Source organism: Balaenoptera ricei, chromosome 1 (genome assembly GCF_028023285.1).
Source record: "Balaenoptera ricei isolate mBalRic1 chromosome 1, mBalRic1.hap2, whole genome shotgun sequence".
NCBI classification, from domain to species: domain Eukaryota; kingdom Metazoa; phylum Chordata; class Mammalia; order Artiodactyla; family Balaenopteridae; genus Balaenoptera; species Balaenoptera ricei.
The window spans coordinates 103313652-103339124 of NC_082639.1; the positions used below are offsets into that span (position 1 = coordinate 103313652).

General features: G+C 45.1%; 1 protein-coding gene across 1 annotated transcript in view; it reads left to right on the forward strand.

Annotated features, from left to right (window-relative positions):
• PTGFRN (prostaglandin F2 receptor inhibitor) overlaps positions 1-25473 on the forward strand; it is a 75769-nt gene that overhangs the window by 15258 nt on the left and 35038 nt on the right. Inside the window, exons 2-4 of the mRNA XM_059928746.1 lie at positions 14774-15142; positions 17766-18179; positions 22917-23297. Of these exons, the coding sequence (XP_059784729.1) occupies positions 14774-15142; positions 17766-18179; positions 22917-23297 (1164 nt within the window). The remainder of the gene's footprint in view (positions 1-14773; positions 15143-17765; positions 18180-22916; positions 23298-25473) is intronic.

A 25473-nucleotide genomic window follows, 5' to 3' on the forward strand; every position in this document is an offset into this window, starting at 1 on the left:
CTGAGTGAATGTCTATTTTTCCTGGTTCTGCCTTCCCTAAGTCCCTCATGTCCTTTATTAACTTAATATTTTAAAAAATTCTCATCGTTGGAGGACTCATCTCCTCCCAGCTTTTCTTTTTTCTCTTTTTTATTGGAGTAGAGTTGATTTACAATGCTGCGTTAGTTTCTGGTGTACAGCAAAGTGATTCAGTTATACCTATATAACTTTTTCACATTCTTTTTTATTATAAGTTATTACAAGGTATTGACTGTAGTTCCCTGTGCTATACAGTAGGACTCGGTTGTTTATCTGTGTTATATATAGTAGTTTGTATCTGCTAATCCCAGACTCCTAATTTATCCCTCCCCCCACATTTCTGTGAGGCTGCCACGCTGTTCCATCATCCTTGACTTTGACACTTGGCTAGGTGTTGGCTCATCGACTCACCTGACGATGTGGTTCTGCACCCAGCAGGTGTGCTGTAAAGAGCTGCTGAGTGAAGGAATGAAATATTGGATCCATGGGGTCAAGGTCTGTTCCTTAAAGGGCATGTGAACTCAGAGTCTTTTTTTGTTCAAGTCAAACTACCAAACTGTACTCCTCACTGGGCCTCACTGGGGAAGCTGGCATAGACCTCTCTACCACCCATGGCATCTGGCAGTGTGTCTGTAAATATCAAGGGCAGGCTTAAGGCCTTGTTGGGGAGGAGGGATGGACAAGGCAAAGGAAGGGCAGAAAATGGGCATAGGAAACAGTAAAATTGGGGGAAAGAGGACAAAGCTCCTCAAGGGAAGGAGTGGGGGAGAATTTTACTAACAGCTCAGGTGCGTTCATGCCCAGATGCAAGTTTAAACCCCTGTGAATCGGCCATTCTCTTTAAACTAGGGTGAAAGGAGGACCAGGTGTTCACACAGAACTTGGCAGACTCTGCTGGCCTGTTCAAACATGGGGGGGATTGAAAATGGCTGAGTAGTGAGGGGTACTAGGCAGTGCTGGGGCCTCTAGCAGCTGTTAGTTTTATAGAACACTCTAAAATAATCCTTGTGGCTAGATCTTGCCTCAGCTTTTTCTGTCTCTGATCCTTGGACAGAGAATTGTTTGAATCATTTCATGTTGTGTTGAGTTATTTTGGTTACCCACCAGTACAGATTGCCTCGAAGTGGCTTTTGCGTCTTTGTGTTGTTCTTTGGTCACCTAACTTCTCGGAACCTCAGTTTCCATATTTAATCCTCTCGAGGTGGAGTATTAAATCATGTGAACAGGATTTGAAAACTCTAAAGCCATGCTATAAATGTCAGGTGGTTTTTGTCAGTTACTGAGTCCTTGAGGGTGAAGCTTTCTGCTCAGTACTTGGCTTGTATGAAGCCAAGTATGTGTGTATGCATCAGGCTTCCATCAGAGGAGCAGAGCCACTGTGAATATTATGGAATAAGCCATTTAGTAGAGGAATTAGACTACACAATTTTGGGAGGAGCTGGGGAAAGGAAGGTCTGAAAAGGGATCAAGGAAAAGCCACTAGTCATCCCCCCGAAGCACTAGTGGGGGTGGACACGTTATTGCTGGCAGAGGAATCGAGAAGCCAGGCAGAGTGGGACTGCAAGCGGGGCACACGGGGCTGGGGGGGGGGGGTCTGGCATAAGAGTCTGTGTAAGGGTAGTTGCCTATTTATAGCTACCACCTATGAGTTTGCAGCCAAGCATCTGGTGGTCTTGGAGCCGAGTTGGTCAGTAAAGATAGCATTTGGGAAGAAACCCAGAGCAGAAAGAAGAGCTAGAACAAACTGGAGCCCACCAACACCTGTGCATCTGTCTCTTGCTGCCTTGAACCCTGACGACCACCAGAGCATAATGGCTGTTGCTTCCTTGCCATCTCCCAAATCTCACACAGACTTACGTCTCTTTTGTCCAACTCTAACCCAGAACTGCACAGGGAGAAGGTTTCCAGGGAGTGTAGTTCCAACTTAGCCATGTTGACTCATTACAAACCTGCACAATTTCATAATGCGGAATTTCATAATGTGGAATTAAGGATTTGGCATTCCTGGGATCGCTCAAAGGCCATGGAACTGGAGCGACATCATGGTTAGGTGATCTAGTGCTTCAGTGGTAAGAAGTTCACTTAGTTAATGATCCAGTCTTCAAGAAGTGACTTGCAGCTGTGTTCCTCAGTTGCCTCTCCTGTCTTCCTTGCCTTTCCTGTCTGTAGTGCCAGAGGGAATGGTTATCTCGGCAGCAAAAGCTAAGAAAAGTTGCATTGACTGAAGAGCCTGTCAGTTCCCATGGAGCGTGAAGTCTTCTATCACCAAGGTCCTGTTTGACCTGGGGAAACAGATGCTTACCGTCTCTCCTCTCGTGGTATGAAGGCTAAAAGAAGATTTGCAGATATGAATGACTGCAGACCAGAGCCAGAAACTGTCGTGTAAATGTTAAGTGAGAACAACGTTGAGATCTCTGTACCACCCTTCTTCACCCCCATGGTCTGTTAGTCATATTGTCCCTTCCTTGTGTTTCTGCAGCCAGCTCAGGTCAGCAGGGACTCAGGAAGTGCCTTCTATGGTCATCTTAGCTCCTGAGAAAATAACACACTTTGTGAGATTTAATGGCCACACCTGGACCTTGTCATCACTCTGAATTCTTTCACCTCTTGATTGTCAACTCTGATATCTCCCTGTGTGACCACAAGTGCTTTGCCTTCCTCCTTTCAGATTCCCTCGTATGTGTTGAACCTATTCTTCATCCTCACTGTAATCCCCCTGATCTTGAAAGTTCCTTTTTTCCCAAGCCACTTTCACTTCCTGGGCTCTCATCCTGGTGGTCAGCATGCCAGCAGTGAGCTTGTTAACATCCTAAGGACCCTCTGCCACATTTCTTTGCCAGTCCTCATATTGTAGTTGAGTAACCCACACCAACCATAGTCTCTATAAGTCTGAGCTTTGTCATCTTGCTGGGGAAAATCCTACAACCTGCGCACCTGAGTTTCCTACCAATTAGGGTGTCTTTACTGCACCTCAGTGAACCTTGTATTAGTTTTGTGATGGTTTTCCACTATATTCCTTCTAATTCTTATTCTAAACCTTGTCCACAATCTCCAGGATCTAAACCCCTCTCTGCTACTTCACTGAGACACTGGAGACCCACCTAAGGTTCCTCAAGCTTTTTGCCTCAAAACCTTGCTATATTTTTACCCATCCTTTTCTCCTAAATTCTGAGAAAGGTAAGGGCTCCACCTTTGGCTCTTTTTTCCTTTGTATGTATACACTCTGTCCCTATGTGATCCCATGCCACTTGTGGCTTTGAATACCATTTATGTGCTGATGACTCTCCAGTGAATGTCTCTGCTTGGATCTCCCCCCTGAGCTCCAGACACATAAATTCACTGCCTACTCCACTGTACCCCCACTCACATGTCCAGCAGGCATCTCAGACTTCAAAGGGCTGGAAGAAATCTCTAGCCTTGCCTGATACAAATTCCTTCCTGTCAGTTACGTTCCCCTGTCAGTAAGTGGCTTCACTATGCACCCAGGTGCTCAAGCCAGAGCCTGTATCATACCAGCTCCTGTCTTCCTCACTTTCCACATTCAAAATGGCAGTGTGTCTTTTCATTTTATATCCAAAATATATCCTGGATCTGACTACTCCTGAGAATCACTGCCACTACAAGCTGAGGCCAAATGTCCATCCTCTTTTGCTTGGTCTACCGTAACTTCTTCCATTCTGGTGTCCTTACTTCCAAATTGGTCCCACAGCAATCCGTCTTTCACACAGCACCCAGTGCGCTTCCTACAATAAAGCAGGCTCTATCATTCCCTAGTTTTATGTGCTTCCCATTTCAACCAGAGTCCAAGGCCTCTGCCCCCTCGTTCATTATAATCCAGTCACACTGATCTTTTTTTCTATCCCTTGAACACCAGGCTTGCTCCATCTTAGTGCTTTTCTATTTGCGGGTCTCTCTGCCTGGAGCAGTCTTACCCCAGAGTTCTACTCCTGCCTCCTTCTCATTCTGGTCTGAACTCATAGGTGACCTTCTCAGAGGGGCCTTTCCTGACCACACTGGCTAAAAGCAGCCCTCCCCCATCCCCAGTCACCAGCACGTTGGCCTATTTTATCTTGATAGCATTTATCAGCGCTCTGGGCTTGTTTCCCCACTCTCTCCTTAACTGGAACACAAGCTTCTTGTGAGCAGGGACTCTTGACCGAATGTCCGCAGTGCCTAGAAGGTGCTGAGAGGACCTGGGGAGGACTGGCTGACTTTCCAGGATAAACTGCCCACTTGTGCCCTTCATCTCCTCTTGCCTGCTTTGGGGTCTTTTCATGGCTGTACGCTCCCTTACTTACATCTTGATTATTCCTTTCTCCTGGCTGTTACTCTCCAAGTCCCACACCACATTACTGCAAGTGCACTTCTGTGGAGGTTACCAGTGGTTACGTGGTCGTCAGTTCAGAAGTCTTTTCACAGCACCTATCTGCCTTGACTTTTCTGCAGGTTTGACATTGTTGCTCATTTTTTCCAAACTGAAGCATAATAGGATTCTCCTCTAGATATTGTGCAGGATGCAGATAGTATAGGAACCAGGTCTTGCCTTAGGAGCTCGCAGCCTCCCAGGAGCAAGCAGATGGGTATGTCCTTAAGTAAAACAGTAGGTATCACTCCAGCCTTTCCTTCTTGGAATTCTTGCATCCCTTGGCTGCTAGGACGTAAGCCTTTTCTGTTTTCTTCCTAACTGGCTACTATTCCTTTTTGCCTTTTTTTTTTTTTTTTTTTTTGGCTCCTTTTCTTCTGCTTGTGTCTTAAATAATAGGAGCTCACTGTGATTTTGTCCCTTTCCCTCTTCTCTGTACTCTGTCCCCCGGTGACCCCATGGACCTTCACATCTCCCAGATCTTCACCAGATCTCCTCTCCAAGCATGTGACTCCACATTCATCTGGGGCTCAGATATCTTCGGACTGGGGGGTTTCCATGCCTGGTGGACCTTTCAACTTGTCTGAATCTCACTGACTACTTTTCTCCTCTGTGTTTCCTTAGCAGCTCTCAGCTTCCCTGGGCATGTCTCTCATCTCGGTTCTATCAATGGATTCTTGTTCCAGCATGACTCTTAGGGCTGCTGCCTTTCCGCTCCTGCCCTTGCTCTTCTTTTGATTCTTGTACCAACCTTTCCCCCAGCACCCCCCCCACCCCCGGCCCCATCATCTCCTAGAGGGCTTCCGACTGACCACCCGTGTGTGTGTCCACTCCAGCCTGCTCTTACTGCACTGCTCCGCCCGCCCTGCTCTTCACCACTCCCCACATGTCCCCGCCTAGGCCTTTGCCTATGCTCCTCCCTTTAACTCTGACCATCTTCCTCCTCAGCGTCCCCGGCCCAACCCCTACTCCCCAGCCATTTTTCAAAGGCCCAATTTAAATGTTGACACTGCATGAAGCTTTTCACTAATCCCTTTAGAGGGATGCACCCTCACTTTCTGAGGAACCCCAGAGCACTTGCTAGTACCTCTCTTTGGTTACTATATCTTTCCTCATGTTAGAGTTTTCACCTGCCCCTTATGACTCAACATACCGTAAGTCCCTTAAAAGAAGGTCCAAGGCTGATTTACCTTCCTCTCTCACATGTCGTCCAGCACGAGGGCTTCTTGCTCAGTAGTTGTTTGTTAAATGAGTCATACTGCATTTGTCTAGTTTATCTCTGTGAGGTCTTAGCTGAAGCTTTTTTTAAAAAATGATTCTAAGGCCTGCTCTAGTAGAACCTTATTTGCGTTTGGATGGGATTTTGAAGTACTGCCATATGTGACTTCATTACACATTCTCTGCTGGCTGGAACTTGTTTAATGTGTACATTGCTGCATTTTCATCACTTAGGGACTGTCTAGATGAAAGCCAGCGTGATCCCTTCCTGCCAGACCTCTCAGTGGCAGTCCTGCAGAGACAAAGGTTTTGCATTCATTAAATCAGGTACTGCAGTAAAGGTTCTATGAGAGTTTACAGGTTTAACCTTCTGTGTATTCACTTCTAAATCACATGTGGACTGGGAACTTCGCATAGCAATCCATAGGCCCCTGGTCTCTCTTAAAGGCCTTGTAAGGACTGGAGAAGGGGGATTTAGCCGTCATTTTACAAGGCAAAGTGAAATACCACAAGCTCTTCGGTTTCGGTATTTCCGTTGTACCTGTTCTACTGGATTCAGTAACTTACAGTACTTATCTTACAAATGGCTCCGATTGTAAAATCAGATTGTTTGCTTCTAGGCAGCTCAGTGAGGTGATAAAATTTGAGCAATAATAGGAACAATTGCAAAAATCCTGTGCAGATCTGCTGTACTCTACAGGCCTTGATTTAGAATAATATTGATGATAACCCAGGAAATAAAATCTATTTCCCATGGATATCATAAGGGGGTGGAAGAGGGTGGATAAATAACAGTTTCATCTTCATTAGCTTGTCTCTCTTAATGATTCCTCATGGTTGCCAATAGTGCTTATTGAAATAAACATTGCAGGAATAATTGCACTGAAAAACTTGCCCGACTTTTCTTCCCTATCTCCATCCATTCTACATGATGGAAGAAAGTTGAAAGCATTTAATTATTTTCTTGAGTACTTCAGAGGTAGGCAAATAGCAATCTGGAAACAATTACCTCTTGCATGTTAATTATCTGCACTGCTGAAAAGTCAGAGCAGTGGGCTTCCAAAAGTCCTTCCCATATGTTTTTAGAATCAAGTTCTCTTCACCTTTTTTGAACATGAAAGTGTGAGATATAGAGTTAGTGTCACTTAAAATAATGGAGGCAGTCTATCAGAAAAAAATATTTGAAGAAACTGGAAGTTATTTTTAACAATCCCGTTTAGAGAAATGGGATTTCTCTCCTCTATTTCATGTCAAGAATATATATTTCTTCCCTTAGTAACTCATTTTGGTTACTTTGTTGCCTATCTGGTTCACATTGCCTGTGGAGAATTTGAAATATTTTATAGGGAATTTCAAGCCGTTTCTTCTTCCCACTCAGGGCAAAGACAGAATCAACAGAATATGGTAGTATCAACAATGCAGTTGAAGACAAAACCAACCCAGCCCATCTTTGCCTTGACAGTGCAGTGCATGGGCCAGATAAACCTGGGTTGAGTCCCTCACTTCATAGCTGTTATGACCTTCAGCAAGTTATTTAACTTCTCTGAGTCTCAGTTTCCTTGGTTCTGTGATAGGGGTGGTCTGGCATATAAGAGAGATGCAGTATGTTATTATTCCTCCTCTTAACTCTGTCCTAGCATTGTGGAGAGAAATCTGATGATGAATCAAAGTGAACACATTACAAAGTAAATACTTGAGAAAAGCTTATATGATTTTAGCTAAAATTATGGATTCTTTGATTAATCAAGTATTTTTTATTATCCCCCTCTCATTAGTTTGTTATCCACTCTTTCATTTTTATGGTTATTCTAGAGCTTAGAACGTACATTGTGGACTTATTAGTGTCTACTGATGATCCTTTTATCAAATGCAAGACCTTAGAAAACATTTAGACTCCATTTATTTCACTCTTTCCCTTGCTTTTTGTGCTGTTGTTGTCATATATTTTAATTATGCATATATTTTAAATTCCAGAAGACATTACTAATATTGTATTACATAGTCACCATTCAGTAGATTTACCCACACAGTTACCCTTTCTGTTGCTCTTTATGCCTTCCTACATTTCCATGATTCCATCTGGGGTCATCTTCCTCCTATTTGAAGAACTCCCTTTAGTATATCTTCTTGGTATTTCGTTAGCATTTCTTTTTATTAATTCTCTTTCCCTGGTTGAGAGTTGATTGAAAGCATATTGACTTTGCCTTCCTTTGTTAATGATATCTTTTCTGTGTAGAATTCTCTGTTGGTAGTTACTTTCTTTCATCGCTTTAAAGATATCATTCCAGGGGCTTCCCTGGTGGTGCAGTGGTTAAGACTCCCCGCTCCCAGTGCAGGGGGCCCGGGTTCGATCCCTGGTCAGGGAACTAGATCCCACGTGCATGCCGCAACTAAGAGTTCACATGCCACAACTAAGGAACCTGCATGCCTCAACTGAGGAGCCCACCTGCCGCAACTAAGACCCGGCACAACCAAGTAAATAAATAAATAAAATAAATATTTTTTAAAAAAGATGTCATTCCATTGTCTTACGAGCATTGTTTCTATTGAAAGTCAGGTATCATTGAATTGTTGCTCCCTTCTGTGCCTTTCAGCAGTTTTACAATGATGCACCTAGGTGTGGTTTTCTTTGTATTTGTGCTGCTTTAGATATGTAGTACTTGAATCTGTGGCATGATGTCTTTTGTTGGTTTAAGAAATACCTTAACCATTATTTCTTCAGAAATTAATTCTAATTCTATCATATTCTTTCTCATCCTGGGACTCTGTTACACGTGTTTGACCTTTTTACTGTCTCTCATGTGTCTCTTAGACTCTTTTCTGCATTTTTCATCTTTTTTACACCCTGTGCTTCAGTTTGGATATCTTATACTGACTTCTGTTGCATCTAATCTGATATCACACCCATTTATTGAGTTCTTAATTTTAGATTTTTTTTTTTTAGTTCTAGAATTTTAATCTGATTATTTTAATAAAGTTAAGAAGTGAAATCCTGTTGTCTATTTCTTTAATAAATTAATCATAGTTATTTTAAAGTCCACGTCTGATAACACCAGTATCTGGATCCCTGTGCATCTGTTTCTATTGTCTGGTTTGTTGTCTTTTGTGTTCAGTCATTTGGTGCTGTCGTACGGAATGTCTGGTAGGTTTTGACTGAATATTGAAAAATTGTAGAGGCTCTGTATGATGTTACCTTCTTCACAAGAAGATTTACTTTTTATTTTTTTATTTTTCTTTCTAGCAGGCTAATACAGTAAGAGAAGCTCACTGTAATCCAGTGAGGAGTTGAGATGTTTTGAGACAAGATTTCAGTATTCTTGAGAGCTGGTTGTTTCTTCAGCTTTGCTCTTACTCCAAAGGCATAGCCCTTTCTAGGGCTGTAATTCAGTCTGGGGTGTTTACTATAGTCCACCTTCCTTTGTGAACTCGGATTTCCAATTTTTGTTTCCCCAGTACTGTGAGATGGTCGAAAAATTTGCTTAACCTTTTAGCTTCTTAATATTTATTTTCTGTTTAACTTCTCGGACACTTACCAATCTTCCCCTACCAACTCCTCCCCACCTCAGACTATGACTTTCTTTTTGTGTTTGTTTGCTTGTTTTAGACTATGACTTTCTTAATGGCCCTGAACTTCAGTTGCTGTCTTCTTGGCCCCATGAGGCATTGGCAGTTCTGAACTACTACCTTTTACTACACAACTTAAAATTGGCAAATATTTCAAGAGAAAAAGCAGTGCATGTTGTCAGGCCCACCTTGGGGTGTTTCTGTGATCTTGGCCCCTTAGTCCCGGATACCTGGATAGATCACCAGTGTATTCAATGATCTGTTTCTTGTGTTTTGTCCATCTTTTGTAGTTGTTCTGTGGTGGGGGCAGGGGGCGGGGAGTTGATCTGATACAAGCTAGTCCATCATAGCAGAAAGTATCTCATCTCCATTATTAGTCTTTTGAAATTTATACCTCACTTATCTCCCCTCCTCCCAAAAAATATATTTGAGGCAATTTACAGTGAAATACACACATACATGCAATAAAGCTTAAAATAAGGGTAAAGAAATCAAAAGTACAAGGGTGGCAGAGAAGGCACAGGAAGGTGTAGAGGTAGAGGAAAGAGATAATTATTAGAAATTTAGATTGTGAATGGTTTCCATATTTCACCATCATATTTAGTACTAGACTTCCTTGAAGCTAAGGTACAAAAGGACACATGAATTTTATGTATGTTGGGGAAAACAGGACTTGGAAGTTGGAATACAGATAAAAGAGATGATGAAGCAGTAACAATTGTATTCAGGGTTTTTTGTGTGTTGTTTGTTTTGTTTTATTTTGTTTTGGTAGGTTTAGGCAGAAATTTTAAAAACAGGAATTAGGAAGCAGTGCAGGATTCTGAGACCTATCTAAGAGGGTCTGGGCATCACCAGGGCATGGTGATGTGGTGCTGGGCCACTTAGTAATTGGGATTATGAGAGAGAGGTTTAGCATCAGAGCCTTAATATACTGCACAAAATGTGCTATTAAGGTACCCTAATTTGTGTTGAGTATCAAAGGTACTTGGGTTGTGGTTACTGACCTGAGTGGTGAGAGACGCCTATATAGTTCTTGTTTTCTGGGGAAAGAACACACAATGGTCCATCACCTGGTATTTTTTTTCTGGTAGTAAATTTTAAGAGACTTTTATCATATGGATTCTTGCGTCATTGAACAACACAATAGTGGCCTCAATAGTCCTTTTAAAACTAATAAAGAAATGCTTTTCATATAAAGGTTTCTTACATTGACCCCTGAAAACAAATTTAAATTGTTTCTTAGTAAAGACATTTTTATAGAAAGCTAACCTAATACAGTTCAGGTGCCAAAGTGTTTGGGACTCTTCATTTGAAGTACTGGTAGAATTTGGAAAACCAGAGGAAAATTTTGTTTTTTTCCCCTTAGTCAACTGTTACAAGAGGTTTCAACTAAAATTGGTAATGTGTGGCTTTGCAGATATTCTTTTTGATTTGGAAAGAGCCATATGCTCTATGTTTTACAAGTTGTGTTTATTTTTAAAATATTATTAGCTGTTATTTAACAATATTAAAGGAAATATGTGCTGAATAGCAGACTGCTGGTAGCAAATTGAAATTCTGTTAAGTAAACTTCAAAATCTTGCTTTGCACAGATGAGGGGACATCCCAGTTCTACATGTACGACACTGCTCGGGTTTATATCTTTTTTAGATTAGAATTTGATCTTTCAAGCATCTGTTCCTATCTGCTTGGCTTTTTCCAGGGGCACTGTAACATAGCCAGAGTCGAAGGTACTTCTGCAGGTTGAGTTGAGGCAGGAGTGCCTAAGTGACCCCAGGGGAGATGGGGAAGGCTTCCCACAGGAGGTGGTGCTGGAGCTGCTCCTTGAAAGAGGCTGAGAGATTGCTGGGAGGGCATTCCAGATGAAGGAAGCACAGAAGCAGAGGCTGTGAGGCCCAAGAGAGCATGGCATTTCCAGAGACTGAAGGACCATTTGTTTTGTTGAAGTCTAAGGACTAAGGGGTGGGAGAATGGTAGCTGATGAAGCTGGAATGGTAGCAATGGGCCAGACTATGAAGGATCTTGTGTGTCTTCTATTCGTTCATTTATTTAGCAAATATTTGTTGAACAACTACTATGTACCAGGCCCAGTTCTAGGCACTGGCATTCAGCAGTGAACAAAACAGATAAAAATCACTGCTCATTTAGACCTTACATCCTGGTGGGAGGAGGCAGATAATAAATAATAGTAAAAGTATATGAATACACATAAAGAATATTAGTGATAAGTGATAAGAAAATTTGGCAAGAATGACGGTGGGTGTGTACAATTTTAAGGTGGTCAAGAAAGGCCTCACTAATAAGGTGACACTAGAATGAAATGTGAAGCTGGTGATGGAGTGGGGTTTATGTCTGAGAGTGCTCCGGACCAAGAAAATGTGCAGAAGCCCTAGGTTGGAATAGGTCTCTCTGCTCAAGAGTCTTAGGAGGAAAGCATGGCTGGAGTGCAGTGGAGGGAGGAGCTTGGAGAAGAAAAGAGGACCAGGCCCTGTGAGGTCTTGGTGGCCTCTGTGAGGACTTGGCTTTTATCTGAGTGACATGGGGAGTGATTGGAAAGCTTTGAGCAGAGTAAGGACGTAATACACTTAAGTTGTTAAAAGATGGCTTGGCTGTGTTGAGAGTGGAGGGCAAGAGCAGAGGGAAGGCAGGCAGCCAGTTGGGAGGCAATAATTCAGGTGAGAGGGAAGGTGGCGTGAACCAGGGGCATCACAGTGGGGGGTCTGGAAGATAGAGTGTATCCTGTAGGTGATGAGGAGCCATGAGATACTTCTGAGCAGTGAAGTGACATATGATTTGTGCGTTAAAAAGATGATTTGGGTGACTCTGTGGAAGCAGGACTGGAGAGCTGAGACAAGCAGCTGGCTCAGTTTGCTGAGCTCCACTCACTAAGAATAAAGACAGACACCTTACAAGGAATGTAGCCTCGTGCCGAAGAGCCCCGTTGAGCTGGTTGTTAACCCTGGTGAACTTCTTGACAAGGGCTAGAAATTGCAAAGGTTTACATGTTAGGGAATTCCTTTGTAAACCTGTCAAGGAAGCAAAGGGAATGGTTGTGATCAGGTTTATTCTAGAGGCGGCCTGCAAAGCAGGTAACCGCAGACCCTTACTGCGTGCAGGGCACTGTTGTGAGTGCTCTGTGGCTCAATTAATCCTTACACAGCCCTAAGGGTTGTGTCTGCATTTCACAGATGGAAACTGGGCTCAAGGAGAATAAGCGTTAGGCTGTGTTCCCTCTTACGGGTCTCCACCATGAAGCTTCCTTCTTCTTTTTTTTTTTTTTTTTTTAAATATTTATTTATTTATTTATTTATTAGGTTGCACCAGGTCTTAGTTGCAGCAGGAGGGCTCCTTAGTTGTAGCTCGCAGGCTCCTTCTTTGCGGCAGGTGGGCTCCTTAGTTGCGTCATGTGAACTCTTAGTTGCAGCATGCATGTGGGATCTAGTTCCCTGGCCAGGGATCGAACCCTGGCCCCCTGCATTGGGAGCGCAGAGTCTTATCCACTGCACCACCAGGGAAGTCCTGAAGCTTCCTTCTGAAGGGTCTCTCTGGGAGAGTCAGAATTATCCAGTCATCTCTGAAATTAAATGTAAAAAAGATGGCCTGTTTCCTTTGTGAAATGTGGTGACGATGACCTCACTGCTTGCTGGGTATTATTTCAGTGCCCTGAGTTTCCAGTGACAGAAATTAGCCTAAGGAATATAAGTGGGTGTGAGTGGAATTGCAAGGAATTGAAATGTCCAGGGGAAGACGTGTGTGTGTGTGTGTGTGTGTGTGTGTGTGTGTGTGTGTGCATGTGTGCACATGTGTATGTTTGTGTGTATGTGTGTGTGCATGTGGAATGATTTAGAAGGTGTGGCAGATCTAGTGGCTCAGATGATGCCATCTAGTCACGAGCGCACATTCTCTGCGCCTCTTTGGCCCCAGTGTTGACCTGGGTCTCTTCTGCTGTAGATGGCTTCCTCACCTGGTCAGCAGGGCTGCCCACATGCAGCTTCAGGGCAAAGCAGCTCTGTAGTACCCTGATTCCCAAGGAGGTGAAAGTGCCTTCCTGAGCAACTTCAGCAAAAATGAGCAAGGAAGACTCTGACCTGGTTTCAGCCCCAGTGTGCATTCCTGGGACCGGGGGTGCAGGGCATTCCTTGGATCATAGACATATCATCCCAATCTCTGCCTTGATCTTCACATGGCACTCTCCCTGAGTGCTTGTCTCTGTCCAAATTTCCCCCCTTTTAAGGACACTGGTCGTTGGATTAGGGGCCCACCCTGCTCCAGTATGACCTCATTACGGTTTAGCTAATTACATCTGCAACAACCCTATTCCAAAAGAAGATCACATTCTGAGGTGCTGGGGGCTAGGACTTCAACATATGAATGTGGGGGTGGTGGTGGTAGGGAGACACAATTCAACCCATAACAAATGACAGAAACACAGAACAAAATAAATAATAGAAGTTCCATTTTATTGAGCTCTTACTACGTGGCAGAGTCTCAGCTAGCCATTTTATTTCATCAACTCGGTGAATCCTTCTTTCCTCATTTTATAGTGCAGGAAGCCAAAGCTAAGAGAGGTCTCTCAGTTTCAACTTGTCCCTTGATTTCAGAGCCCATGCTTTCTCCTGTATATCTTAATGCTATACCTATTCATAGAACATCAGGAAAGAGCCATGAAAGTTCATCTGGTCTGAATTGAAATGCTAACACAGGTAATAAACGCACCGCAAAAAAATGTGCTGAAGTTCATTGCAAAGAAGCGATCTTAAAGGACACACAGGTGACGGTCCCTAAGGGCCCTCCCAGAGGCCTGTGAGGTCTGTGCTCTTGGGGCAGGGAATGCCAGTGAACTCTTGGCTTTGTCCACCAGGCCTGTCATCCCCAGTAAGCCGCTGCATTCCTACCAACGCCCAGCAACCAGCCAGAGCAGGCACTGTCTCCCTTTGTGCTTCCCTATCCTCATTCTGAATTTAGATCAGGGTGAAGAGTAGAGAGAAGGAAATGAGCCAGAAAATAGAAAATTAATACTTGGTAGAGTCGTCATATTTTAAAATTAATTTATAGGCGATGTCAGATAACCAGAGTTAAATCATTTTATCAGCAGGCTGCTCTAGGATTTAAAAAATTGGCAGCCATCATTGTAAATCAGGTCTCAGGAGCCCCCAAGGAATGGTCTCTAGGGAAGAATGTTGATATAGGGTGGGCAGAAATGTAAATACTTGATTAGCTGTGTCCTTTTCTTTCACACAAAACCTAAAGTATTTCTACCTCATGTTGAGTGATCACAGTAGGTTAAATAGTAACAGGAGGGAGAAAGCTATTCAAGTTCATGGTTAGCCTACTTTTAGTGCTTCTCTTCCTCCCTGGCAATCCTAGGAGACTGTTGCATGAGAGGTACTCACCGCACGGGGGTATTCCTGGCTTGGGGTCCTTGGGGTGGGCTCAGCCTTCTTCTGCACAGACACTGGCAGCACGCTGGTCAATGTCACATTTCCCCAGCTGGTCGATGTCACGTTTCCACCATGTGCCTGGGAGCTGGAGCGCCCACAGTTTTACCACATTTATACTGGGAAGACCTTATTGGATTCAAGCCCTGCCTTTCACCTCTTGTTGTTGCAGCTCTTTGTCGAGGGCGTGTGGTGAGGGTCCCCGCGGGGAGTCTGGTGCGGGTGGTGGGCACTGAGCTGGTCATCCCCTGCAACGTCAGCGACTACGACGGCCCCAGCGAGCAGAACTTTGACTGGAGCTTCTTGGCCTCGGGCAGCAGCTTCGTGGAGCTCGCCAGCACTTGGGAGGTGGGCTTCCCCGCCCAGCTGTACCGTGAGCGCCTGCAGAGGGGTGACATCGTGCTGCGGCGGACGGCCAACGACGCCGTGGAGCTGCACATAAAGAACGTCCAGCCCTCAGACCAAGGCCACTACAAGTGTTCCACCCCCAGCACGGATGCCACCGTCCAGGGCAACTATGAGGATACAGTGCAAGTTAAAGGTACATCCTCACGGGGGGTTGCTGCGCTGGGGGACCAGACTTTCCTCTGCCACTCAGCTGTGCAGGGCTGTGCCGGGAAACTGAAGTCCTCTGGGTCTCTGTTCCCTCCTCTGTCCAATGGAGGAATAATGTCTTACCTGATTAAAGGCAGAGGACGGGCCAGGTGGCCTCTGAGGGCCCTTCCTCTTCACTCCATTATGATTGTGAGCCCTCCCGTGGCTGGTGTGTGATGGCGACTCCAGCTGTGAGCCAGGTTGCCTGCCCTCAGTAATCCCATGGCTGGCCCTCCCACCTGTCAGCTCTGTGGCTGTGGGCATGTCCCATGCCTCAGCTTCCTCCTCTGGAAAACAGTGCCTTCCGTAAAGGTCAAGGGGAGTTAGGACGTGTAAAGCCTCAGAGCAATGCCATAGTAAGCACTCAGTCAGGTTAGGGACGAGAAGGTGACGGTCATGATGTCACTGATGTTCAGGTTTATGGGACTAACAGGTACTTCAAAGCTCACGTCTTTCTTTGTGCCCTTCATGATTTAAGTACCTGTTTGTTCTAGAAGTTGTAGGGGTCATATGTGGGGAAAGAATGATGTGGTCACTGCAACCTTATTGGCCTGGCTGTGCAAGTAATCACACCTTATGTATCTGGAATGTTTGGGTTTGTTTGTTTTTTCATTTTCCAAATTCTGTTTGATTAACTCACACATTCAATTCTCAACCCAATGAGGAAGAGAGGGCAGGGTATTTCCCTAATTCACACATGAGGAAATGGAAGAGCATAGGTTAATTGCTTGCCTAAAATCACACAGCTAATTAGTAAATGAGCAAGAACAAACAATTTTAATTTGGGGCTAGCAAAATAGAAACATTATTAGTGTGGTTATTATTATTACTTCAGTATGCATTTATTTGTATCCTGCCTTGTTCCAAAAAGAATTATACCAGAGTAGTAGTGTAATTAATGATCAGGAAAGCAGAAGATGTACATGATGATATAAAAAGAAGGGGTTGATTCAGGCATTCATTCCTTCTGTAATGGTTTATGGACTGCTACCATATTGTCCAGATACTGTTCCCCCATTAGACTCATGAGAGGATAAAACAGCCATGTCCATTATGCAGGTATTAAAATGTCCAATCTACCTCTTCCATTACCTCTTCTCATTCCTCTACAAAATCCAAATATGTTTTTGAGAAAAAAGTCCCATAAGACATTCTTGCATTGGAGTTAAATAATGCATTGCTTTTGTAGTCATCACACACACGCTACACCTCCACTAGGTCAGGTGCACCCTCGTCTCCATGTGTAATTCTCATCTTGAGGAGTTGGAGGCAGCAGGGGGAACCTACCCCCCCCCCCCACCAACCACCCAGTATCTTTCTGTTTGTTCTCCAGTCTTTGAAAGGCAGGAGTAAGGAGAGACTTTCCTGGGGCCAGGAAAGCAGATGGCTGGCCATGAAAGAGACTGGCTGGTTGCCCAAGTGGAGCCTCTCGTGGCCGCCATGCATGGTCTAGGGTCTCTCTGGCCTTCAGCTTCATGGGTCTTCAAACTATATATCCGTGGCCTCAGGGATAACTGGTCTTGGGAACTGAGTCATGTTAGCTGGACTCACAGACTGATGTGTATAGTAGAAGGTCATTACATTCATTTGCAATAGAGATAGGTCTTTGTGATGTGTCCTTCTAAACATGTAGCAGTTTTTTTTTTCCTGTTATTTAGAGTAGTCCCTTCTCAAGGACACTGAATTCGTTTCTGAGTGTGGGATGGCAGGAACACCCAAGGAGATGATGGACAGTGGTGTTTGGGGATTCTCTCATCCAGCCCATAGGCAAGCCTGAGAGGTTGTCCCTGCCCTTTGGTAGGGGCCTCCTCGCTGGTTACATCACGTGTGGCTTCCCTTCCTCAAGAGCAGTCACCAACACTTCCCTGACCTCCGGCCCCCTTTTTCTAGACTATGGAAGAGCCCAGCTTTTCCCCAGTGGGTCCTAATAGTTAAATAGCTGAGGCGTCAGTTTTCCTTGATGGGTTCCTACCCTGCAGATACCCTCTGCTCACCCTAGTCATTCTTAGACATTCCCCAGGCCTCAAGGCACAGGAAGCTCTCCTGTGCTTTTGTGCTTTGCGGATTACACTGCCTTCACTCCTAGAAGATCCCCCAGGTTCTCTACTCCAGCCTGTGTCCTAACAGAGTGTTGGACAGTAGTGGCTGGTTATTTGATTGTGATTGCTGAGTGCCAAGCACTCTCCTGGGCACCTTCCCTTATAACTGGTTTAATTCTCAGTCAACTTCCGGAGATAGGTCTCGTTGTCATCGCTTTTTAGAGTTGAGGAAAACGAGGCACGGAGGGGTAAAGTGACTTGCCTAAGGGTGGCAGAAGCAGAACTCCAAGGCACAGCTCCCAAAAGGGAGTTTGCACCACCCATTTCTAGCCAGGGGTCTTATTAGTGTCTCCTCTTTCTTCAAGTCAGAAAGTTGAGATCATAGATGAAGCGCAGTGGGCAGCCGTGCCCATCTGGGCTTTAGAACAGGGGAGGGGAGGAGGAAATTGTGCCGCAAGCCCCGGACGGTGCTGGGCACTCGCGCAGTGGCTGGGGTGGCGGTGCGCTGACGGCTCCGCTTTCTCCCTGCAGTGGTGCCGGATGCTCTGCGCGTGGCCGCCGGCCCGCAGCCCTCCCCGGGCCCCAGCCTGCGCGAGGGCGAGCCCTTCGAGCTGCGCTGCTCGGCCTCCACCGCGTCGCCGCTGCACACGCACCTGGCGCTGCTTTGGGAGGTGTGGCGCGGCCCCGCCCACCGGAGCATCCTCTCCCTGACCCACGAGGGCAGGTTGCGGCCCGGCCCCGGCTACGAGCAGCGCTACCGCAGCGGGGACGTGCGCCTGGACACCGTGGGGAGCGACGGGTACCGCCTCTCCGTGTCGCGGGCCCTGGCCTCCGACCAGGGCTCCTACCGGTGCATCGTCAGCGAGTGGATCGGAGAGCAGGGTAACTGGCAAGAAATTCAAGAAAAAGCCGTGGATGTGGCCACCGTGGTGATCCAGCCAACAGGTGAGCTTCTGGAAATTGTATGTTTTAGACTATGTATTATTCAGGGCAATGTGGTGTAAAGAACTCAGCCGGGAGCCTTTTTCTTCTCTGACAAGATTTCTGCTCCTCTTGGGAGGCCTCGCGTTGACGGGTGAGGGAGTAGGGTGGTGTTAGTGGTTTGGGGAGGATGCATTTGTTTCGTGCCAAATGCCGAGACGCCTGGGAAGCTGCAGGTTACGTAACATACTACGAGAATTTTGTGACTGAAAGATTAAGTCCTTTTAAGTGCCAGGAGAGGTCTGGCCTGGTGGTCAGAGGGGCTTTGGGGTGGAGCTGCCCCCCAGCCCGCTCCCTTGGCTTCATTTTGTTTGGTGTTTCCTAAATCTCTGCATCTGCCCTTCCCCACAGCTGTTGGGGACGTGTCTGGCTCATCCCCAAACCTCTCATCTGACTTGGGTCCTCTAGGCCTGCCTTTCAGGTCCCCTCAGATGTGACATCCCCTTGTAGATGAGGGATTACCTAGGGCTGGGCCTCTTCTTATGTCCTCTATGCCACATACCCCAGAAGCATTCAGCCCGGGGGTCTATATGCAAGAAGTTGTTGTCATCTGTGAACCAGCCTTTTCAAAAACAACAAACAAAACCCTTCTTACTCCTGCTAGAGAAGTAATTAAGGAAATGCAAAATACATTTTTGAAAACCCATAAAAATAAAAGAAAAACAAATAGGAAAGAAAAACAGGCCATTTTTGACTCAGTTTCCAACAGGCATCAGTAGAGAACCTACTGTGTGCTCAGTTCTGTCCTGGGCTCTGGGGTCAGAGATGCTCAAGGATCGTTCCCAGGCCTCATGGAGCTTCTGGCTTGGCAGAGAGAAAGTGTAAAGAGCCCATCTCAGGGTGATGTCACTGCTGTGGATGGTTGGATAGACTTGGTTTGCTGGGAGGCTGACATCTCCAGATCCCAGAGTACTCTGCTGCTGTTGCTGCTGCCTCCTGTTTTGTAAACTGGGAAGACCTTGGCTGGACTCATTTCCTGACTATAAACAAGAGTGTGTGGTCGCTCTGTTGCTCAGATTGGAAGGAAAGCAGGAAACGATACACACGGGGAGTGTTTTTCCTCTGCAAGCTGCATTGTCCTGGGCACTCTAGCCTGCGTTTACACCACAGCACAGGAGCTGGATTTGGTAAAAGCAGCCCTGACTGGCCACTGAGTGACCGCGGCCGTCAGTGAGGTTGGAGGTGCTCTTGCCAACAAGAGGGGCTGCAGGTCACGCTCAGTCTTGGTTCTCCTGGCTGCAGAAATCACTTTCCAGATGGATTCAGGTCACCTGCCTTTTCGGAAGTGATCTGCCAGGAATCTGACCTGAGAAACCAGGGATATTCAGCTTGCATCAGACAACCGTTTTAATGGGGCAGGAGGGTAAAGAATTTCAGCTTGGCAGCGAATTATCTTTTCATACAAGAATTTCAGTTGTAAAGGTATTTTTTTTTAATTTTAAACAAGCCACTAAACCCAGAGTATAGTTATAAGACTTGAACACCCTGAGTCTATTAGGCAGGCAGTAGCATCTGGCTCTCACCTGAGCCTGAGGGTTCGTAGCTTTTTGTGTCATGGGCGTCTTTGACAGTCCTTTGAAGCTCACAAACCCTTTCTCAGAGTTAATGTGGTTTAATTCATAAAATACATGTGGAGGATGACAAAGGAAAACAATTACATTGAATAGTAATCAAAATATTTTTAAGACAAATTTCTTATATAATAATATAGTGTTTTATTATTGCATTAAATAATAAGATATAGTGGCAGGCCTAACAACTACTGTAATTTCTGATAAGTGATGAATATAAATGATATTTTAAGATATCTGCAACAATTGTAAGGTGATGTGAAAATATCTGTGATTTCTGTTGGGAACAAGGTCCCAGGGACAGATAATACTACACTGGTTTGTTGCTTAGTTTCATAATGAGAGGAGCCGCTATATTTCACGTAGAGATTAGTAAAACAAAGACAATTTGTTTTTCCCATCCATGTCACAGATTCCTTAAATTCTCTTTGTGGACTCCAGGTTAAGAACCACCACACTAGAGTGATGGTCTTTCTCTCATTTTCAACACCTGCATTCTCCATAGCTAGCTTTTTTTTTTTTTAAATTAAAGTGTAGTTGATTTACAATATTATGTTAGTTTCAAGTGTACAACATAGTGATTCAATAGTTTTATAGATTTTATTCCATTAAAGTTATAAAACATTGGCTATATTTCCTGTGCTGTGTATTACATCCTGTATCTTATTTATTTTATACTTAGTAGTTGTACCTCTTGATCGCCTTCCTCTATCTTGCCCCACCCCCTCCCCCTCTCCCCACTGGTAACCACTAATTTGTTCTCTGTATCTGTGAGTCTGTTTTTGTTCTGTTATATTGATTTGTTTGTTTTATTTTTTAGATTCCACATATAAGTGAAAACATGCACTATTTGTCTTTTTCTGTCTGACTTACTTCACTAAGGATAATACCCTACAGGTTTTGTTGCAAATGGCTAAATTTCATTCTTTTTTGCAGCTGAGTAATAATCCATTGTATATGTACACCACATCTTCTTTAGTCATTCATCTGTTGATGGACACTTAGGTTGCTTCCATATCTTGGCTATTGTAAATAGTGCTGCTACAAACATTGTCCATAGCTAGCTTCTTAAGTATTCTTATTGCATTGTAATGATAAATGGCACAAAGCTACTTAAATGGTGGGGCTGTGTAATGTAGGTGGCAGTAAACCCCCCTATATTAGGAGTGGTCTGGTTGATGCAGATGTTGGTGTCTAATTTATAGGTTCAGTTATATCCAGTAGTAGAAAGCCTGCATCACCACAGGCTTAGTCTGAGGTCCCCTCTTGCATTACGAGTCCTTAGAACTGATTCTTTTTTTCCCTTCACCATGCTTCATCCTGTCCCAGCAGTGAACTCTCCAATCCCATAGAACATGTGACAACTATGCTTAGTGATGTGACAAGATATTTAGCCACTTGCAGGGAAAAAAAATTAGAAAGTGAACTATACTGTTAAAGAGATGTTTCTGCCAGTATTTCTAAACGCAAGAATCTGTTTTCTCCATGCATACTGTCCACAGCTGCATATTGCCCACTTCTTTCCTCCGCTGGCTCCTTCCTGAGCCTTCTTTTACCCCCAGTAGTGGTGGCTGGCATAGAGGGACAATGGCAGTATTCTGGGATCTCTGACCACGGTTTGTACGTGGGGTGGTTCAGACCGCAGCACAGGCTCAGGGCAGCAGTTTCCATACTGACTCCTCTCAAAAGATATCTCATATTATTTTTGGCTCGTTTAAAGGGTGAAGGAGGAGGAGGAATTTGGAAGAAGGTGGGTGGAGGTGAGAAATTAGACTTCAAATTCCTTTTTCTAATACTATGCCCACCTCATTTTCTGTCTTCATCAAGGCAGATCTTGAACTTGGCCTGAATCACTTGTTTGAAATATCATCAGCCGTTGGAAATATTTATATGAAAGTCATTTACTCCAAAGGGCATGGGTTTTGGGGTTGCGTCTTTTCTGAACTGAGTGACAGCGTTTGTCGCTGAGCTGACCCGGGACCGCAGCTGGTGCTGAGTGACTCCTGCTAGAAGACCAGGACTCTGCTGTGCGTCCACTTGAATCCCCTGGGAGGTGTTGGCTATTTATCCTCTAAGCAGTTGTTCCTAGAGCATTACCACGTGTTGAATGTTTTTCTACTCTGATTACAGATGTTCAAGTTCTTTGCAAAAAATCCCTTGAATAAACTAAAATGTTTCCATGTAAAAAGCTTTGACAGGGGAATGCTGAAACCACATCTGCCTGGAGACCGTGACACAAAATCCTTCAGTGCTTCGTCTAAATATAGTCTACTTTTAATTATCCACACAGAGAGGGCAGTGGCATGGGTAATCCAGAAATCACTGTGGTTTGGTTTTAGAATATATGCTTTCTCCTTGACTTGAAGGCGGGTGTGTGGAACAGAATAAATGATGCTCTAAGTGCATTGCCTTTGGAAGACTTGACTCGTTAGGCATATTGTCTGGTTTCACTCTCCCAGTCCTACTGTGTAGGATCCTCCCCACCCCCTTTTACCCAGAAGATGGTTTCACCCTCACTTCCTACCCTCCAGCTCCTGGCCCCCAACTAATAATATGTACCGGCCGGAGCTGAGCTGTCTTTTCTCTGAAAGTCACCCAAGGCCTGTCATGCATATGGAGAAAGTATAATTTTAGTTTTGTAATGTTCAGCAGACTTGTTTTCAAATGATAGTGTACGTGATAATAGTGTAACACTTAAGAGCAGAGTCCCTAAAGGCAGACAGCCGGGATTTGAATCTTAGCTCTGTCACATATTAGCTGTGGCACCTTGGGCAAGTTATTTAACTTCTCTGTGCTTCAACTGCCTTATCAGTAAAATGGAGATGATAATAGTACTACCTCGTAGGGTTGTTTTGAAGATGAAATTTATAAAGCACTCAGAAGAGTGCCTGGCATATAGTAAGCATATATATATAAGTGCTTGCTGCTGTTATTGTTTTAATGAAATAAAAAGAAATATGGTGTGTTTCATTCATTTATTCAGTACATTTCTCAAGCACTTAAAACTGTACAAAGCCTTCTAACTTGAATGTTGCAAATAAGAAGGTAAAATGAGATGATCTAAGGGGAGGGGGTGGAAGCAGCAAATACGATCGAGATTATCTAGATATCCTTGTTTTTAATTTTCCAGTTCTTCGAGCCGCTGTGGCCAGGAATGTGTCTGTGGCTGAAGGAAAGGAGCTGGACCTGACCTGCAACATCACAACGGACCGAGTGGACGACGTCCGACCCGCGGTGACGTGGTACTTCAGCAGGACGCCTGACAGCACCTTGCCCGGCCCCCATGTGTTGGCTCGGCTGGACCATGATTCCCTGGTGCACAGCTCTCCTCACATGGCCTTGAGTCACGTGGATGCACGCTCCTACCATTTACTGGTTCGAGACGTTAGCAAAGAAAATGCTGGCTACTATTTCTGCCACGTGGCGCTCTGGACACCCGGGCACAACAGGAGCTGGCATAAGGTGGCAGAGGCCATGTCGGCTCCAGCTGCTGTGGCTGTGACCTGGCTAGGTGAGTGGTTTGGAGGATGGCTCTTCACCTCTCTGGCTTAATTCCTCCTCTGGGATACGGAGAGGAGTCAGGGAGCTGTATGTTCTGCATTGTTTTGGCCTTCTTGATATCAGGACAAGCATGCTGTCTCCTGCATAGATCCCAAGCTGGGGGAGAAAGCAAAACTGGCTGAAATAGAATCTGGCAGGCAAGGGAAGTGTTTAGATAATGTGGCCTCAGTTGTCTCAGTACCCTCATCTGAGAGGATATATATTCCTTTCGTTGTCGAGATTTGCAGGGTCGGGGGCCCTGCTGAATGGCTCTTTGAAATGGATCTTTGTTGGAGGGAGAACACTGCCATTCTCCCTTTCCTTTTCCTAGACTCCTAGGTACTCTCTGGCAGGAGCTGGGGCTTTTCTAAAGCCCAGGGAAGAAAAAGAATTCCTTCAGTTAATGGGACACGTTTTTTTCACTGAATGCCCTGGAATGCCCAAATGAATTTTTTTTTGCAGATACCAGTTAAATCCAGGGGGCTTCCTGCTTCCCCTGCTCTTCTGGAGGGCTCTCTCCCCACGTCCGATTCCCAAGGGAGGAGCAGAGTGGCCCTCAACTATTGCCCTCCTTGCCACCCATGTTATTGTTACTTGTCATATATGTGAAGGTCATTGTCATATCCTTTTCTTTTTTTTTACCATGCTCATCTTCCCCATCTCTTATTTTCCTGAATGCTTGCCCTCCAGGGCTGACTTTTCCTAATTTTGTTACTATCTTGTAATTAATTGCAAGTGAACTTAGGCAGGATGGGGCCGGGTGGAGTGTGGAGTGCTTCGCTTCCCACGTCCATTACTGCAAAGATGGAGACAGGTTAGCCTCTTCCCTGTTTTGAGCTTGATCTCTCGACTGTCCCCTGACTGTTCCGAGCCCGCATGAAGGCATTTGGCATTGCTCTGTTAGGAGGTAAAACAGATCTTTAAAGGCTCGGAAATCATTTCCTCCTTTGTCTAACGCTAAACATCCTCCCGCCGTGAGCCCCAACTCATTTCTCAGCTCTTCCTTGTCTCTGCAGTGCAATCTTCTCCTGGGCTAGTGGCACATTCCCTGTCTGTTTCTTCCTAATAAGCTGTTATTTGGCAAAGATGGGGAGTTGGCAAGTGGGGACAGAGGGGGCAGGGAGAAGATGAGTAATAAAGAGAGTAAGCAGAGGGTCCATCCAATTCTGAGCGAGACCGGGCGGGGTGTTAGTCATCCCTGGGAGCAAAGTGATTCTTTGATATCTGTAAAGTGAAAGGAGCGGGTTCATCTGGCGAGCTTTTATTCCTGCCGTCTGAACCCCGCGCGAGAAACTCATCATGAAGTACTGAACTGGAACAATGTTAGCCCAGCTAGAACTCTCCTTAGCAACCTTCAAAATAAAACAGATGTTGTCAGCACCAGAAGAAGAGTTTTCATCTCTGGAGCTGAATGTGTCCCACAGCCCTGATCCTCGGTGCATTGTGCGGTGCTGTCAGATCCCAGCGCGGACGCTCCGCACCCCTCCCCCACCGACTTAGAATCACAGTTCAAATGGGTCTCTCTCTCTCTCTCTCCCTTTCGTTTTTTTTTTTTACGACAGTGCTGCCTGCACTCCAATTTGAGGGCCTCTTTGAAGTCCTCATGCACTGATCCCAGCCTACCCCGGGGGGAGAGATGCAGCGACTGTCAGGAAACAGGAGGGGAGCTCTGGGAGGGAATGGGCTCTTTTAGCTGGAAGGGATTTGTTGGTGGCTGTGTTCTCCGGAGAGTGGGAAGAAATAAAGAGACTAAATTGTGGGAAAAGGTTTGGTTATTATTCTGAGGATCCAACACAGTTGTTGTGAAAGCTGTCAGTGTGCTTTTCCCTGGCTGATCTAAGGCCCCAGACCCCACATCTCTCGCAGTTCTTTGCACGTAATGGGCACTCAGTAAACGTTGGCCTGATGGGTAGATAAACCAGCACCAACACATGGGTATGTTAAAGTATGTGCATAGGAAAAGAAGAATTGCAAAGAAAGCAATAACGTTCAGCTCAGAATATTCAGAGATACTGCACACGGGCAAACCTGCCAGGAGTGTAAGTGGTATTCTTCTCCTGTCTTCCCCTTAAATCTCTCCTCCTTCCCTGTGCCTGTGACTCATACCATTACAGCTCCCTGGACATTTGTCAGGAGGCGAGTTGGGC